The following is a 20073-nucleotide window of genomic DNA, read 5'->3' as shown; positions in this document are numbered from 1 at the left end:
AATTGGATCAATTTAAGCACCCACCGATCTGTTGTAATTGTTCTCCAATTGCCGAGGAAGTGTGTCAGTTTTCCTCAAAGTTTGAAAAAATGAGATTGTGGACGGACTGGCTGGTGGAAAAAGTCATTGGCGTCCGCCAGTGGTTTTCCTTTGGTTTTTTCCCCTGTAGTTGGACCTTCCATATGAGGTCTGTCGACCCTGTTGCTTCTGTCGCTGTTGATATTGCGATCTGCCTTGGTTATAGGAGTATGAGGATTTGCTCTGATAAGAACCTCTGTAAGAGGATTGACCTCTACCCCTGCTCCCTCGAAAGGACTGGTTCTTAAACTGCAATGTGCCCAGCGCTCGTGCCGTGTCCGTATCTTTTTTGATCGTTTGTAGGGCCTCATCAATTTTCTCCCCAAAAAGGTGCTGGCTGTCATAGGGCATGTCCAGTACCTTAGTTTGAACCTCCTGGTGAAAGGATGTAGCTTTAAGCCACCCCTGCCTTCGCAAGACCGCGGCCCCTACTAGCTGTCTGAAGCCGGTCATTGCAACATCTACAGCCGATGTTTGGCCCTCCTTAAGGAGTGATTGAACTTCCTCTTTCAAATTCTCTGGTAGTTCCGCCAGATACGGGGCAATATACTCCCACAATTGCTTATTGTAGCGGCCTAGTAGCGCAATGGAATTAGCCACTTTCACAGTCATGGCCGACGTGGCGGAAAAGCGTTTGCCAATACTGTCAAGCTTCCTGCCCTCCTTGTCCGGTGGAGCTGACAATGGAGATGCTGGATTCCTAGAGTTCTTTTGTGCTGCCTGGGTAACCACAGAATCTGGCTTGGGATGCCCAGTAAGGCAGGCTGGTGCTGTTGTTGGTGCCTTATACTTCTTGTCCAGCCGTGGTACCACTGCGGAGACCGAGGCTGGTGTTTGCATCAGCTGTTTTCCCTGTTCCCATATGTGCTCAATGATAGGAATAGATCTGGTTGTTTTCCTAACCGGGTCTTTAAAATCATATAGGAAGCAGTCTGTTTCATGGGATTCCATTGTCATATGGAATCTCATGGCCGCTCTCTCCACTAAATTGTGAAATCCGCCAATGTCCACTGGCGGTGAGTCCGAGGTAATGGGTTTGGGTGTGGCCGGAGATGGAGCGATGTAGTCCTCATCATCCCTATGGTCGGACTGGTCGTCCCGAACCTCTCCTTCTTCTGGTTCTTCGACTTCTTCGTCAGAAGACGGGACATTGTGCACTGGTTCTCTTTCCTGACGGATCACCAAAGGTGATGGTCTAGGTCGTGAGGATGGTGTCGGTCCAGATGTAGCTGGATTTGCTTCTATCGATGGAGCAGTGGTTGGTTCAGGAAAGCGCTGCTTGTAGTCTTGGATCAAGAACCGTGAGTCTGAAACTATAGACAACGGAAGGCATACCATAGGTGTGACCTCCGTCTGGACATGCGAATGTTCAGTCTCTTCTGAATAAACCACCTCATCATCATCTTCATCGGTGCTTTGGCACTTTACTATGAGATCTGATGGACTGGTGGCCTGTCCATACCGGTCTTCGTCTGATTCCTCGTCCTGCAGTAGACGTGACGGGGGTAACTTCTGCACCCTACTTGGAGACGTTAAGTCAGGGGTTATTGGTTGTTTCGTGCTTTTTTTCGTGGGCGGCTGACTGGCAGCTGACGACGGAGAAATCAAATCCGATTGTTTCCATAGCGTCGACGATGGCATTGTCGACGGTGTCGTCGTCGACTGAGTTTCAATCGCCGTTGATGATGTTTTCGTCGATGGTACCTTCGTCGACTGTTCCGTCGTTGATGGTGTGCTTGTCAACAATGTCTTCGTCGTCGTCGATGGTGTTTTCGTCGACGGTATCCTCGTCGACGGCACCTTCGTCGGCGGCACAGTCGTTGATGGTGCGCTCGTCGATGATGTCTTCATCCTCGACGATGTCTTCACTGTCGTCGGAGTCTTCGACGACGGCACGCCGGTCGACAAGGGTGTCTTCGTCGACGGCGCCAACGGTTTTGGCTTCGTCGTCGACGCTGATGTCGTCGTCGTCGACTGGATCTTCGTCGAGGGCTTTGCAATGAGGATAATCGACGACACAGGCTTACCCGCCGTCGACGATGGAGTAGTCGGCGTCGTCGATGAGAATGCTGACGACGCCATCGTCGTCGACACTGTCGTCGTCGAAACATAGACTGTAGACACAGACTTCTTCAGCGCTGAGGTAAACGCCGACGAAATCGACGCCGACGACGGCGCAGACTTCCTGAAGGCAGGAACCTCCTTGTCAGACGTTGTAGATTTTGCCTCAGAAGACATTTTGACAGTCTTTTTAGGAGGAACGTCTGTAGGGCTAGGGGAAGCAACCCTTGGCCTCTTCAAGGATAATTTAGATGAAACTGAAGCCTCCAGGTTGTCTCTGGTTTTCAGCCTGTTCAACCAGAGGAGCAGCCGGCCTTCTCTGTCTTTTAGTGTTTTTGTAGAGAATGTTCTACAAATTCTACACTCTTTAGGAGAATGGTCTGGATAAAGACAGTATAAGCAGGTTTCATGCTTATCATCAACGTGGAGCCTCTTCTTACCACAAGAAGAGCAAGCTCTGAAGAGACCCTTCTTCTGTTGATCAGCCATGGTGTATTTATGAAGGAAATATCCAATTTCTGAGAAGAAAAGAGATTAAACTAGGAAACCTGAGGAGAAGTCAGGTGGAGACTCCCTAGCACAACGTGCGGTAGAAAATCTGAGAGACTGAGGCTCCTGACAGGAAGGTTCTAGAGGGAGGTGGTAGCTGATTGGCTACCTTCTGGAGTTTGGATCTTTATACAAAAGGACATAGATAGGCTACTAAGGCGAGGCCCTTAGGCCTACTTTTCTATATGTATGTCTATAGGACATTATTTTTCTATGTACCGGAGACTCCCGTCTCGACGACGGGGGATGATTCAGGCATGTGAATCTATGAAAGACACCCATAATACTGGATAATGGTGGTTTTGGTTGGGTGAATGCATATAATCTAACCGCTTGTTACCAACCAACGCCCTTCCAGAAAGCTGAGGAAATGCACTATGGAATGTTTTAATTTTAACAACAGCGTATCTTTTGGCTGGTGATGGCTTCCCTTGGCTTCCCTATGGGGTCTCGAAGGCCACTGGGCAGGGCTCAGATGCAAGAGTACAAGGGCTTGAACAGCAGTTTTGATATTGCTTTCTGGACAAACAGTCCGACTATCTTTAAAAGACAGGCTGGTACCAATGCATCTTTATTTTTATTTTGGGTAATGTGTTCCTTGAGGGTGAGGTTAATGTCCATGGCGAATCCAAATTACTTCTTGCCATTTGGTAAAAATTGGGGTGTAAATCCATCAATGTTTATGTCACTGAGCCAGGTTGGTACAGTTTTGTGTTTGTTGTTCTTGGCAAATAACAGGAATTCTGTTTTTGTTGGATTGAGTTTCAGGTAGGTGCTGGACATCCAGGTATAGATGATGTGCAGACAGGGTTTGAAGCTTTGATTGTCTGATTAGAGGAGACTTTAAAGTAAAGTTGTGGTATCATCTGCATATTGCTAAATCTTGAAGCTATTATCGGTGAGTAGAGCATCAAGCGGCTCCATGTAGAAGTTGAAGATGACAGGAGACAGTGTGGATTCCAAGGGGACTCCACAGGTGACCGGCATCTTTTGGGGTGCCCATCTGAACGAATCACATTTGAGACTCCAGGTCGTGCACAAGGTTGGGATGGTTGACTGTGTCAAAGGCAGCTCAGAAGTTCAGCAATATCCGGTGGCAGGGATTGTTTTCATCTGTGATCAAGAGGGCATCATCTAACAAGTGTAATGTAGCGGTCTCCGTACTACAGCATGATCTGAAGTCAGACTGATAGTCGGACAGTAGAGGGTTAGAAATGATGTGATCTTGGAACTGAACATAGACTGCTTTTTCAATAGTATTGCTGATGAATGGTAGGTTAATGATGGGCCAGTAGTTGGCTTGAGTCAGTTTCTTTAGGATTGAGTGGATCTGGCTTGCCTATTCTGCCTTGGGTGAGGGAGGCATTCACAATGGTGAGAAGCGGTGAGAGAGCATTCCCACAGAAAGAGTTGATGAAGAACGAGGGTAAGCTATAACCTCCATAAGAAAAACCTTTGAGGGAGTTAAGAATGCTTATGAGTTTTCCATTGCGGGATTCTGCAGGAAAAGGTGGGTGCAAGAGAGGAAGCAGACTTAGCGTTGGTAGCCTTTTGTCATATCTTCTGTATTTGATCACTAAGAAGTTGATGGCACTGCACTTTTCATGGGAATTAGACATAGGTGGGGTTGATGCAGTGCTGGATTGTCTTGAAAAGTGTTCTGTTAGTGGCTTTATTGGTGTTAATACTATACTTTGGCTGACTTGAAGCGCTGCCTGCATGTGTGTGGAGAAACTTCAGTATCACAAGGTTCATCTCCTGGGTGCCCTCAATGTATTTCCTCTAAATTCTCTTGTTATCCCGCTTCCAGTCCTCTTTCTCACACCATCTTCTAAATGTATTCACGAGGTGTGTGCCTCATTCTGTTTATTCACCAGATCACTTTACCATAATCTCTTTCTACTTATCTCACACTGTGACTAGCAATCGCATTTTATTCTCCATAATCTCTTTCTACTTATCTCACACTGTGACTAACAATCGCATTTTATTCTCCGTCTTCAACCACCCCCATGACCTCCTTCTGTACCCCTCCTTCTCTATGGTCACATTTAATTTCCCTGCCTTTCACTCCTACGTACTTACCTCATCTCCAGCCCATTTATTCTGATGTTGACTCCTTTTCAAGTTGTTTTATATTTTTATGTCCAGGAGATTCAGCTTGAAGCATCTGCAGATTCTTACACACTAAGTGAACTCATCCCATCTAGCCAGTACCGAGCACGGGTACAAGCCATGAGGGGCAAAGTCAGAACCGCACCCACCAGTACTGTGTTTACTACAGGTAAGTAAAGCTTCACTAAGCACCAACTAATATCATTAGACCAACACTCAGAAAACCAACCACTGTTGCTCCGTCTTGTATTGCTCCAGGCGCCACAAACTGGACCTTGCGGACGTTAAGGAGGAGTTTGTATTGGTTGTAATAACAGTGGCACTCCTGCTGCCCACTGGATGAATTTAGAGACAGAATAAATTAAGAAAGGTTACCTGGGTTCTAAGAAGTGTTTTTATTGATTTATGTCAACTTTTGGGGAAGCTACCTTTGTTTTTTCTGCTCAGTCATGCATCTGGGCGGGGTACATATGGCGTTGATGAACCCTATAGTCATTTGACCGGTTTATTATTCCTGTCACAGCTCGGCTGAGGTATCCTTTTCCCAGGGACTGCGCAGAGGAGAGGTTGAATGGGGCCATCCGCTCACAGCCTGTGACAATCTACCTCAAAGGTGACCGCAGCCACCCAATCAAAGTGTTCTGCGATATGGATACAGATGGAGGAGGCTGGATGGTGAGTTCTTACAGACTGGCTTGGGCTTACGTGTTTATAGTGGATATAACACGCATGTGTCACCACAATGCAGCTTGAAAGAACAAGTTAGAGGGTATGATAGGGGGTGCAAAAATGTATGTCTGTCCCAAGCTCATGGGTAGTCCTGGTGAAAAGCCCTATAAAATAGCTGAATGTTCGAGGCATGTGGGCTGCTGAATTCATATCTTGTGCATAGATCGCCGCATAGTGTTGGGTCCGGATGATTGCACTTGTTGTCTTGGAAGAGTCTTCGAAGTTTCACGAGATAGGTGACTCCTCCCCTGGACTACAGTGCGCATGGGCATCATCTCCATCCTCAGATTGTTTTTTTCCGCCATTGGGTTCGGATGGAAACTCCTATACTACAACTTTGGAATCAAAAACAAAACTTTTCTTGAGGCCAAAAGGCCTTCGATTTGACGCTATTGTTCTCGCTCGGTACCCCTCTACTCGATCCAGCCTTCCATCTCCAAGCGGTCGTTGACGCGGGCCGTTGGGCATTTTCGATGCCACGGGAGCCGACCGTCGATGGAAAGAAGCCCGTTTAAAAGGTGCCCACAATGCCACTCCAAGTTCCCACATACTGATAAGCACTCAGTATGCAACAAGTGCCTTTCCCCAGACCATAAGGAGAAAAGCTGTCCGGCCTGCGCACAGTTTCGATCCAAGAAAGCTATTCGGAACCAACATGCCACCAGGCAAGAAATGCAGCGACAGGCACCCGACCCGGACAACATCTTCGATGATGACCAAGATCTACAAGAAGCGCCAGACTCAGACCTAGAGATCGTCACTGTAGAGGACTACTCAGACTCCGATGACGACATCCCACCGTGGCAAATCGTGAGTACCCTGCCCCCGACCCCATCTACCCCGTTAACAACGGCTCCGGTCAAGGCATCGCCAAAGGGCCTTAGCCAAGATCATGAAAAAGTTTTGCTTCCCCCGCCATCCGGCTTGGCTCCGAAACCGAAACCGAAACCTTCCGAAATCCCAGGGCCCAGTAACATCGTCCCAAAGAAGGTTCCAGAGCCAAAGAAGGTCATCGACCCAAAGGGCGTCGATCCAAAAACGACCGCGCAGCCAAAGAGTGTCGAGCGGAAAAGCTGTCGACCCCAAGAAGGCCGTGTAGCCCAAACTTGTCGAGCCAAAAGTGATTGTCGATCCGAACAAGGCCACGCAACCAAAGGGCGCCGAACCAAAGAAGGTCGCCGACCCGAACAGGCCTTCGGCACCAAAATCCGTCGACCCGGCAAAAGGCGCCATACCTAAGGCCGCGTCGAAGCCAGAACAACCTATCAGCCCGAAGACACCGGCTCCGAAAACACCAGTCGATCCAAAAAAGACAATCGACTCGGAAAAGGACACTCATCCAAAAAAAACAACTCCAAACGATCCGAACAGGAACATCGACTCGGAAGAGGACACTCCTCCGAAGAAGCCTACAAAAAACGCGTCGACCCGAAAGTCACGGTCGACCCGAAAAAAGGCCCCGAGCCGAAAAAAATCGACTGCTAAACCAAAAGTCTTCGAAAAACCAAGGTCGAACACTCAACCCAGGACTGTTGAGGAAGAACTCTTCCACCCAGATCCCTCCGACGACCAAGCAAAAATTTATATTAACCCAGAGACGGCTGCGATTGACTTCCCGTCACGGCCACCCCCCTTGCTAAAGATTTAAGTGTTGGTGGAGGGGGGCTAGTAGAGGAGGATATCCAGAGTGGGACAAGGTTCTTATCTACACCCCTCCAATGTGGTAGTTCCCCCTCTAGTATATATGAGGCTAACCGCACCATAACTAACCATGAGATCACTATGGTACAGTCGAGCTCTGAAGTGGGTGACCCAACTGTAGAAAACCCCATACCTCCTAATCAGCCAACCGACCAATTGTCTCGCAATGATAAAAATCTATTGTTGATATCATGGAATGTGGCGGGCTTGGGTGCAAAGCTAGATAGCATGGAGTGGTGTGACTATGTGGATATCCATGGTATCTGTATATTCCAAGAGACATGGGCCAGGGTTATCCACCATAGAATGGGCTTTGTTACCTATGCAGAGCTTGCAACTAAGGGACCTAGAGGTAGACCATCTGGTGGACTGACCATATGGGTGGGTGTCCATCTTGGGTTCTCGGTCAAAAGGATTAACACCAATACTTGTGATATACTATGTATTCTCCTAACTCGCCCAAATACACCCAAAATAGCAATTATTAACATCTATCTACGTCCTGTTTTGGGGGGTGCGGTTTCTCATACTCTAGAATCCTTAACTGCTCTATTAAATAGCTTTTCAAGCGATACCAAGGTGATAATGGGGGGGGGGGACTTTAATTGTCATTATGAACCACTTGGGGGGTTCCCCAAATAACAACAGATGAGGATGATGCCTGCCGGATCCCACCCCCAAATGTTTATCAAACTAAATCTTGGACACCCATGGCCATGCAGCTCACTTCATTGACATATACATTCTCACTTAGAGCTTGTAACGGTCGCTTCCCGGGAGACAGCCCAGGAAGGAGTACCTACAATGGAATGGGCCACTCATCAATAATAGATTATCTTATGGTTAGTATGTCCCTATAGCATTTGATCCGATATTTCCATGTACCTGACCGCTCGGAAAGTGACCACAACCCCTTGGTAGTAGATCTGGAATTGCCACTTCCCGACGGGGAGTACCAAGAGGATGATATGGTCTCTAGTAATATTAGGATCTTACAGGGTGGTAAAAGAATCCGATGGGCCTCTATTAAGTCCTCGCCAGATAACCTGGCATCATTGTATAAAAGTGTCATTCCCCAGCTTGAGCGCCTAAAAACATTGCTTGAAAATGCCCATAATCTCGATAAAGACGCTAAACTTTTAAATATACACAATGAACTAATCCTGGCCCTAGCGCTAAGCTTTTTTAAACCGGCAAATCAGACCAACCGACAGGCACGGGTCACAAATCCTTGGTATAACCAGTCTTGTAGGAGGGCGAAGACTACTCTAATTTCTGCCCTCAAATTAGGCCATAGAGCAACCATTATGGTCGCAAGGAATGCCTATAAGAATCTCCTCTCCCATGCAAAATCCGAATGGGAAACAGAGAAGTGGCAGGCCATCAAACAGGCATTAATAGCGAAAGATGCCCGAACTTTTTGGAACCTGGTTCATACTGGGAAACCAGAAGGTAAGGCAAAGATTGATCCCAACATCGCCGAGGAAGCCTGGTGTGCATTCTTTGGTGAACTTTACTCGAGCCCTGCTTCCCAGCATAAAGTGTCACCGAGCATGTCTCTGAGTTTGGCCTCTGGTTCCCCTCCTCCCCCCTTTACCATGATGGAAGTTACACTTGCAGTTCAAGCGTTAAAATGTAACAAGGCCCCAGGGTTGGATAAGATCCCTGGTGATCTTTTCAGAGATGAGCCGAAGATCTGGGTCCCCTACCTGACCGTCATATTTAATGCTATTCTTGACGGACAAGAGGTTCCAAGTACCTGGCTGGGGGCCGAAATCATTCCGATTTATAAAAAGGGATCTCCGTTGGCCCCGTCAAATTATAGGCCAATTAGTCTTATTGACGTTACTCAAAAAATCTACGCCAAACTGCTCTTGCAACGCTTGCAACATTGGATTAGTGAGAATAACATCCTCTCCCACCTGCAAGCAGGGTTCCGTGCTAAAACATCTACCATCGACCAACTTCTACGGCTCCAGGTACTTTACTGGAAGCATGTGGTCCTGGAAGGGGGTAGCCTCTACCTGACATTTGTGGACCTTAAATCCGCATTTGATATGGTGGACAGGAACCAATTGTGGAGTATATTAACAACAATAGGGATTCCACCCTATTTATGTCACCAACTTAAAAGACTCCACGAAGGAACCTATGCAAAGGTACGTTATGGCAAATACGGCCAGCTGACAAGTGCTTTTCCTATTGAGAAGGGAGTTAGGCAGGGATGCGTACTTGCCCCTACCTTATTTTCCCTTTTTTTAAATGGTCTTGTCGATGACCTAATTAGTGTACATAACATTGACACCCCTAATTTAGCTGGCGGTAAATTTCCTGCACTTATGTTTGCGGATGACACCCTGCTGCTCTCAAAAACATCTATGGGGATGCAGCGGGTGTTAGACCAATTCACCAAATTCTGTAGGAACAGGAATTTGGTGATTAATATAGACAAAACAAAGTATATGGTGTTCAATGCCAGTGCAACTAACTGTCCACGCCCGTCAATGGATGGACGAGTCCTGGAAAGGGTAAATAATTTCACTTACTTAGGTCTGACTTTAAATGATAAAATGAGTTGGGAAACTCAAATGACTAAGGCTAATTTAACCCTTTCTCAGTCTACGGGGGGGATTCTTAAAGTGCAGAAATCCTGTGTCCATAAAGTAGTCAGTGTACCACTGGAAATATATAAGGTTCAAACCAGATCCTCCACCCTTTACGGGGCGGAACTCTGGGGCCATCGTCCAGCGAGTGAGATTGGCATAACAGAGAATAACTTTATTACACAGCTGCTCTCCTTACCAAAAAACACTCCCTTAGTTCCTTTAAGGTTGGATATAAATCTGAGGCCCATTGCAGAAGCAATAGCCTCACGCCCGCTCCTTTACTGGCGCAGATTGTGGAGCGTCCCGGAGCTTGAGTGCTATAGAGAAGAACTGAAGATTGTGATGGCACGCCCGGGTGCAGGGAAGATAAAGTGGCTATCCTTTATAAGGGGGCAGGCGTCTAGGATCGGCATGGAGAATCTCTGGTCTAATCCGGAGGACGCATGCAAATCCATCTCAAAGAGATCCCTGGCTGAGTCTATAAAACATTACAACCTAGAAGAGGTCCTTCGATCAGCCAGGCCTTCTAGTCTCACTGACAGCTTTCTGGATTTCAAGAATGTCTACAGCTTTGAGAAGGAATTAGACATTATAGAACCTGTCCTAGCAAAAAAACTGTGTTTACAGTTCAGATAGGGTACACTACCCCTTCACTCTCACACTGATAAATGGATAATGGATTTAGCTCGTCCTTGTCCAGGTTGTAATGATCCAAACGAATCCCTAATTCATGTGATCTTGTTTTGTCCTGCTTATTCTGTTAGCAGGAAAAAATGGATCAAACAGTTATGTGTGAACCTAGGAGTCAGGAACCATATAGAGTTTTTTAGAATTTTAAAAACTGATACCAATGCACTAATAGTTACTGCTATTGCTAAATTTTTTTTTCAATGTGGTTAATTAGACGGGGATTGATTCGGTAGTAGCAAGCTACTTCAATGTAGGTAGACAGTTTGTCTCAGTAAAAACTAGGCCTCCACCGTGTTTTAAACTTTAATCCATGTATTTTATTGTCTTAGGGTTTTTTTCGTCACTCTATAAACCACATGCTAACTGATTTTATTGCAAATATTTAAAATGAGATGTAACTGTGTATTAGTCTATTGCTGTAAATGTATTTTTCTATTTTCGATGTACTTTTATGGTTCATAAACAAACCGAAATAAAGATAAATTGATGATGATGATTAACCCAGAGACTGGTAAAGTTACCATAATGCATAGGAAAAAGAGGCCTTTGGACTTTGAACCTCAGTCCCCTATTCCACTGAAGAAACAGGACTTTGGGACTTCTCCTTCTAGACCCTTCATTCCTTTTCAACCTACAATGCCTACTACTCCTTTTAATCCATACACTCCTTATTCTCCTTCTCATCACGGGGACGATGAAGGTAACACAGGGGATGAGCCACAGCCTCAATATGACTTCCCACAGGACCCTGAACCACAAGAGGAACTATGGGAAGAGCCAACTGACTCTTACAACACTCATCCCATCCCTGATATGTCCTCCTATCCTACTAAGACGACACCTACTGATGACACCGTAGTTTTTAATCAACTCATAGACAGGGCTGCACAGTTCCACAACGTGGATATGCATAACGACCCTATTGAGGAAGACTCCTTCCCTACATCAGAAAAAAGTGTCAAAACACTTCCCATGTTAAAGGGAGTTCTGAAACATGCACCTGACATATTTAAGGATACAGCAAGGGCACGGGTAATCAACCCCAGAATAGAAACAAGCATTTGCAATGCAATGGTCTCAGCATCATTAAAGGTAGAGCTATTGGCATTGCTCATGACATTTCTTTTTTTTTCTTTAAATCATAAATAAATGGCATTGTCATTTACATTGCCAATACACAGCACTCTGCACTCAACAGCACACACCACTCTGCACCTGCACTCACTGCTCTGCACACTCACTCTGCACTCACTACTCTGCACTCACTACTCTGCACTCACTTTTCTGCATTCTGCACACTCACTCTGCACTCACTACTCTGCACTCACTATTCTGCATTCTGCACACTCACTCTGCACTCACTACTCTGCACTCTGCCCTCACTACTCTGCACTCTGCACTCACTCCTCTGCACTCACTACTCTGCACTCACTACTCTGAACTCACTACTCACTACTCTGCACTCACTACTCACTACTCTGCACTTACTACTCACTACTCTGCACTCTGCACTCACTACTCTGCACTCTTCACTCACTACTCTGCACTCTGCACTCACTACTCTGCACTCACTACTCTGCACTCACTACTCTGCACTCACTACTCTGCACTCACTACTCACTACTCACTACTCTGCACTCACTACTCTGCACTCACTACTCTGCACTCACTACTCACTACTCTGCACTCACTACTCTGCACTCACTACTCACTACTCTGCACTCACTACTCACTACTCTGCACTCACTACTCTGCACTCACTACTCTGCACTCACTACTCTGCACTCACTACTCACTACTCTGCACTCACTACTCACTACTCTGCACTCACTACTCACTACTCTGCACTCTGCACTCACTACTCTGCACTCTGCACTCACTACTCTGCACTCACTACTCACTACTCTGCACTCACTACTCTGCACTCACTACTCACTACTCTGCACTCACTACTCACTGCTCTGCCCTCTGCACTCACTACTCTGCACTCACTACTCTGCACTCATTACTCACTGCTCTGCCCTCTGCACTCACTACTCTGCACTCACTACTCACTACTCTGCACTCACTACTCTGCACTCACTACTCTGCACTCACTACTCTGCACTCACTACTCTGCACTCACTACTCACTACTCTGCACTCACTACTCACTACTCTGCACTCTGCACTCACTACTCTGCACTCACTACTCACTACTCTGCACTCACTACTCACTACTCTGCACTCACTACTCTGCACTCACTACTCTGCACTCACTACTCTGCACTCACTACTCTGCACTCACTACTCTGCACTCACTACTCTGTACTCACTACTCTGCACTCACTACTCTGTACTCACTACTCACTACTCTGCACTCACTACTCTTTACTCTGCACTCACTACTCACTACTCTGCACTCACTACTCTGCACTCACTACTCTGAACTCACTACTCACTACTCTGCACTCACTACTCACTACTCTGCACTTACTACTCACTACTCTGCACTCACTACTCTGCACTCTTCACTCACTACTCTGCACTCTGCACTCACTACTCTGCACTCACTACTCTGCACTCACTACTCTGCACTCACTACTCTGCACTCACTACTCACTACTCACTACTCTGCACTCACTACTCTGCACTCACTACTCTGCACTCACTACTCACTACTCTGCACTCACTACTCTGCACTCACTACTCACTACTCTGCACTCACTACTCACTACTCTGCACTCACTACTCTGCACTCACTACTCTGCACTCACTACTCTGCACTCACTACTCTGCACTCACTACTCACTACTCTGCACTCTGCACTCACTACTCTGCACTCACTACTCTGCACTCACTACTCACTACTCTGCACTCACTACTCTGCACTCACTACTCACTACTCTGCACTCACTACTCACTGCTCTGCCCTCTGCACTCACTACTCTGCACTCACTACTCTGCACTCATTACTCACTGCTCTGCCCTCTGCACTCACTACTCTGCACTCACTACTCACTACTCTGCACTCACTACTCTGCACTCACTACTCTGCACTCACTACTCTGCACTCACTACTCTGCACTCACTACTCACTACTCTGCACTCACTACTCACTACTCTGCACTCTGCACTCACTACTCTGCACTCACTGCTCACTACTCTGCACTCACTACTCACTACTCTGCACTCACTACTCTGCACTCACTACTCTGAACTCACTACTCACTACTCTGCACTCACTACTCACTACTCTGCACTTACTACTCACTACTCTGCACTCTGCACTCACTACTCTGCACTCTTCACTCACTACTCTGCACTCTGCACTCACTACTCTGCACTCACTACTCTGCACTCACTACTCTGCACTCACTACTCACTACTCACTACTCTGCACTCACTACTCTGCACTCACTACTCTGCACTCACTACTCACTACTCTGCACTCACTACTCTGCACTCACTACTCACTACTCTGCACTCACTACTCACTACTCTGCACTCACTACTCTGCACTCACTACTCTGCACTCACTACTCTGCACTCACTACTCACTCCTCTGCACTCACTACTCACTACTCTGCACTCACTACTCACTACTCTGCACTCTGCACTCACTACTCTGCACTCTGCACTCACTACTCTGCACTCACTACTCACTACTCTGCACTCACTACTCTGCACTCACTACTCACTACTCTGCACTCACTACTCACTGCTCTGCCCTCTGCACTCACTACTCTGCACTCACTACTCTGCACTCATTACTCACTGCTCTGCCCTCTGCACTCACTACTCTGCACTCACTACTCACTACTCTGCACTCACTACTCTGCACTCACTACTCTGCACTCACTACTCTGCACTCACTACTCTGCACTCACTACTCACTACTCTGCACTCACTACTCACTACTCTGCACTCTGCACTCACTACTCTGCACTCACTACTCACTACTCTGCACTCACTACTCACTACTCTGCACTCACTACTCTGCACTCACTACTCTGCACTCACTACTCTGCACTCACTACTCTGCACTCACTACTCTGTACTCACTACTCTGCACTCACTACTCTGTACTCACTACTCACTACTCTGCACTCACTACTCTTTACTCTGCACTCACTACTCACTACTCTGCACTCACTACTCTGCACTCACTACTCTGCACTCACTACTCTGCACTCACTACTCTGCACTCACTACTCACTACTCTGCACTCACTACTCACTACTCTGCACTCACTACTCTACACTCACTACTCTGCACTCACTACTCTGCACTCACTACTCACTACTCTGCACTCACTACTCTGCACTCACTACTCTGCACTCACTACTCACTACTCTGCACTCACTACTCACTACTCTGCACTCACTACTCACTACTCTGCACTCACTACTCTACACTCACTACTCTGCACTCACTACTCTGCACTCACTACTCACTACTCTGCACTCACTACTCTGCACTCACTACTCTGCACTCACTACTCACTACTCTGCACTCACTACTCTGCACTCACTACTCTGCACTCACTACTCACTACTCTGCACTCACTACTCACTACTCTGCACTCACTACTCACTACTCTGCACTCACTACTCTACACTCACTACTCTGCACTCACTACTCTGCACTCACTACTCACTACTCTGCACTCACTACTCTGCACTCACTACTCTGCACTCACTACTCACTACTCTGCACTCACTACTCACTACTCTGCACTCACTACTCTACACTCACTACTCTGCACTCACTACTCTGCACTCACTACTCTGCACTCACTACTCTGTACTCACTACTCTGTACTCACTACTCTGTACTCACTACTCTGCACTCACTACTCTGTACTCACTACTCACTACTCTGCACTCACTACTCTTTACTCTGCACTCACTACTCTGCACTCACTACTCTGCACTCACTACTCTGCACTCACTACTCACTATTCTGCACTCACTACTCACTACTCTGTACTCACTACTCTGCACTCACTACTCACTACTCTGCACTCTGCACTCACTACTCTGCACTCACTACTCACTACTCTGCACTCACTACTCTGCACTCACTACTCACTACTCTGCACTCACTACTTACTACTCTGCACTCACTACTCACTACTCTGCACTCACTACTCTGCACTCACTACTCTGCACTCACTACTCTGCACTCACTACTCACTACTCTGCACTCACTACTCACTACTCTGCACTCACGACTCACTACTCACACTTACTACTCTGCACTCACTACTCACTACTCTGCACTCACTACTCACTACTCTCCACTCACTACTCACTACTCTCCACTCACTACTCTGCACTCACTACTCTGCACTCACTACTCTGCACTCACTACTCTGCACTCACTACTCTGCACTCTGCACACTCACTCTGCACTCAAAACTCTGCACTCACAACTCTGCACTCACACTCTGCAAAGCGCGTCCACATACCGTAAGCGGCTCGTGCACCTGTCTGTCGCCCTTGGGAGGCATTTTAGAGATGTTGCCCTGTAGTAAAAAAATAATACTTGTACTTTGAAATGAAAAACATGAACCCCTTTATTAAATAGTCTTGCTTAAACCTTTGACTGCCATATAGCGTTTACCTCTATAATGAGCAATTGAAGCCAGGGAACCCTCCTGATACTTACATACCTTAAAAATATTATTACGCCCCTAAGTCTTGCACCATTTCTTTTATCCATCTTACCCCAATGGATGAAAAAGTTTTAGTTGTGATGTTGGTGCGAGACCGGAGTGACCTTTGAAACCGAAAACCAGAGAAAAGGCTGGGCGACCTTGTGGTACAACTGCAGGTCATTCGCTTGCAGAACGTAGTCTTTTACTGAATTAAAACGATCGCCAGATAAAAGTAACCAGTGTCCACGGAAGTGATCTGTCGCTAGGAAGAAACAAAGCACGACGCCAATAATTCTACTTTATCCCTCCCCGCCCCCCTTACAACTGGGAGTTTCAATAAATAAAGTTCACACGCAAAGCTTTCATTCTGCAGGTTGCCACGCGTTTCGAATCGAATGTACGAATGACCTTCAGGCAATAACAACACTTCAACAGCATAGCTCCAGCCAGCAATCAAAATTCTGAACTATTATTAACAATCGCATCGTGCTGGAGATCCTATGTCTCTTGTGTGTTGGAATTACAACGCTCTTTATATTGCGCGTGCAGGTCATCTTCCCAGGGGGAGGCGGGTTCAACTCCAAAAACAAATGTATTTTATATACCGGTCACCTTGCAAAGGAGCAAGCCTGTAATAACCATAAACTCACCCTGCGTGCTACATTCGTGTTGCCCGTTCTATCCTGTGCAAGGGGAAATAAAGTTTGAAAATACAACAACTTGCTAACAATCACGCCCCCACCATCACGAGAAAACACACTAGAAAAATATAAAATAACTCTTACTGCCCCCGGAATTTCGTCGCGGCCGCACCGGAAGTCAGGCAAGGTCGCCTGTGACGGGGGCGGAGCCGCGTCCGGACCGGAAGAGGAGGCAGGCGGAGGAAATGCATCGAGCGGCCCGGGGCTCCTGCGAGCGGTGGAGAGCCCCGGGGCCGACAACAGGACGTTGCACACGTGTTGCGGGGCTCCCTTGACCAACAGGGAGTCCCGGGAAAGGAGCTACCAAGAGCCGCAGCGTCAACTCTCCCTGTCCGAGCGGAGTCCCCCAGATTGCCACAGTAAGTTAAAGGGGAGGGGGGGCGGTGCACTTGTGTGTGTGTGTGTTTGTGCGCGTGTGCGTGTGAGTATGAGTGCCTTTGCGCTTCTGTGTGTGTTTCTATGTATGCGCATGCTTGTGTTGTGTGGGAGCTTCGTGCAGCGCTCGTACTTGTGCGCGTGCCAGTTTAGAATCGCCTGCGCGCGGCCAGGCGTGTCTCCTGGGAAGCACACTCGCCGACAAAAGGTTCCGCGCGTCTAGCCGAGACCTAAAAAAGTATAGGGCAGCTCCTACAGACCCTACTTACATCAAAGGACAGTTACCACTTGATTCCCTGGTAGTGGCCAAAGCACGTAAAAAAATCAACTCCCAAACCACTGGGGATGCACCTCCCCAGACAAGAAGTCAAAAAATACTAGAGGCATCAAGGAAAAGAGTAGCAGCACAAGCCTCCAACTCGTGGAGGATCGCTAATACACAAGACTTACTGGCTCGTTACGACAGGGCGCATTACAACCAGCTAGAGACCCTAATGCAACACCTACCTGAGCCTTTCAAAGCACAAGCCCAATATCTCATACAGGAAGCAAAATTCATAACAAACACCTCCATCAAATGCGCGCTTGAGACAGCAGACACTGCAGCTAGGTCAATCAACACTATCGTTCTACTCCGCAGACATGCATGGCTGCGCATTTCTAGCTTTAAAAATGAGGTGCAGTCCACTATCCTTAACCAACCTGTTAATCAGGATTTTCTATTTGGCCCTGCTGTCGACACCATTTTAGATAAAATGAAAAAGGACAGAGAGACCGCAAAATCAATGGGGGCATTGCAATTTCAGCAACATAGGGGCTCTTTTCGTCGCTCCTCGTACAGGGCAAATACACGAGGACATACCTCAAAAACAACGGCCTCATATAAAGGTAACACACAAAGTTCCTTTACCAAAAACACTACCAGAGGAGGCTACAGAGGTAACAATACCAAAGGAAGAGGACGTGGAGGCAATAACACCAGAGCCTCCACTGCCTCAAAACAGTGACTCTAGTACACGGCCTCCAGACCACTTAACACCAGTTGGAGGCAGACTCCAACAGTTCCTACCTGTCTGGAACGCAATTACCACAGACAGGTGGGTGAGAGAAATTATCCAGTCTGGCTACTGCCTAGAACTGACTTCTACACCACCAAACATACCACCCAGACATCGTCCAATGTCCAGAGAACACATCACCCTGGTACAACAAGAGGTGAACTGCATGCTAGAAAAGGGGGCCATAGAGCAAGTCCCTTTCCAACAGCAAGGGACAGGAGTATACTCCCTATATTTCCTTATTCCCAAGAAGGACGGCTCTGACAGACCCATATTGGACCTCAGACCCCTAAATCAGTACATACTGTCAGAGTACTTTCAATCAATCAATCAATCAAAGCATTTATATAGCGCACTACCCACCCGGAGGGTCTCAAGGCGCTTTGGGAGTGGGGGTCCGCTACTGCTCGAACAGCCAGGTCTTGAGCTGTTTCCTGAAGGCGAGGTGGTCTTGGGTCAGGCAGAGGTGGGTCGGGAGGGAGTTCCAAGTCTTGGCGGCCAGGTAGGAGAAGGACCTCCCTCCTGTGGTGGCTCTTCGGATGCGGGGGACGGCGGCGAGGGCGTGGCCGGTCGATCGAAGCTGGCGTGTGGGATTGTAGAAGTTGAGGCGGCTGTTGAGGTATCTTGGGCCTTGGTTGTGTAAGGCTTTGTGTGCGTGGGTGAGGAGACGGAAGGTGATTCTCTTGTTGACCGGGAGCCAGTGCAGGTCTCTCAGGTGTCCGGAGATGTGGCTGTGTCGGGGGATGTCGAGGATGAGTCTTGCTGAGGCGTTCTAGATCCGCTGGAGTCTCTTCTGGAGTTTGTCAGTGGTTCCGGCGTAGAGGGAGTTGCCGTAGTCCAGTCGGCTGGTGACGAGGGCCTGGGTGACCGTCTTCCTGGTCTCGGTGAGGATCCACCGGAAGATCTTACGTAGCATGCGCAGGATGTTGAAGCATGATGAGGAGACGGCGTTGACTTGTCTGGTCATGGAGAGGGAGGAGTCCAGGATGAAGCCCAGGTTGCGTGCGTGGTCTGTTGGTTTGGGTGCGCTGCCCAGGGCGGGGGGCCACCAGGAGTCGTCCCAGGCAGAGGGCGAGGAGCCCAGGATGAGAACTTCCGTCTTGTTTGAGTTCAGTTTCAGGCGGCTGTTCATCATCCACATGGCTACGTCTGTCATTCCTTCGTGTAGGTTGGCTCTGGCGGTGGCGGGGTCGTTAGTGAGGGAGAGGATCAGCTGGGTGTCGGCGGCGTAGGAAATGATGTTGAGGTAGTGTTGGCGTGCGATGGCCGCAAGGGGGCTCATGTAGACATTGAAGAGGGTGGGGCTGAGCGAGGAGCCTTGAGGAACGCCGCAGATGACTTCGGTGGCTTCTGATCTGAGCGGGGGGAGGTGGACTCTCTGTGTCCTTCCGGCGAGGAAGGAGATGATCCATTCTAGTGCCTTCTCCTGGATTCCGACGTTGCTGAGGCGCTGCACTAGGGTGCGCTGGCAGACAGTGTCGAATGTCGCGGAGAGGTCCAGGAGGATGAGGGCCGCTGTTTCTCCGTTGTCGAGCAGGGCTCGGATGTCATCGGTGGCTGCGATGAGGGCGGTCACGGTGCTGTGGTTGGCCGGAAGCCAGACTGCGAGAGGTCGAGGGATCCGTTCGTCTCGAGGAAGGCGGCCAGCTGCCTGTTGACGGTCTTCTCGATGACTTTGGCTGGAAACGGGAGGAGCGAGATGGGGCGGTAGTTTTTGAGTTCGGTGGGGTCCACTGTGTAGGAGAGTAGGGTCTGCAATCCTATGATCAC

At 48.1% G+C, this 20073-nt stretch overlaps 1 protein-coding gene across 15 annotated transcripts in view; it reads left to right on the top strand.

The window, feature by feature from the left end:
• Positions 1-20073, top strand: part of TNXB (tenascin XB) — a 743838-nt gene that overhangs the window by 672289 nt on the left and 51476 nt on the right. For all 15 annotated transcript variants that reach the window (XM_086924531.1, XM_086924530.1, XM_086924535.1 and 12 more), the window contains 2 exons: positions 4840-4972; positions 5327-5478. In XM_086924531.1, coding sequence (XP_086780657.1) covers positions 4840-4972; positions 5327-5478 — 285 coding nt within the window. The remainder of the gene's footprint in view (positions 1-4839; positions 4973-5326; positions 5479-20073) is intronic.

The sequence above is a fragment of the Lissotriton vulgaris genome, chromosome 5, assembly GCF_964263255.1.
Source record: "Lissotriton vulgaris chromosome 5, aLisVul1.2, whole genome shotgun sequence".
Classification (NCBI taxonomy): Eukaryota; Metazoa; Chordata; class Amphibia; order Caudata; family Salamandridae; genus Lissotriton; species Lissotriton vulgaris.
The sequence above is the reverse complement of the archived record's forward strand: the minus strand, read 5'-3'. Positions and strand labels throughout refer to the sequence as shown.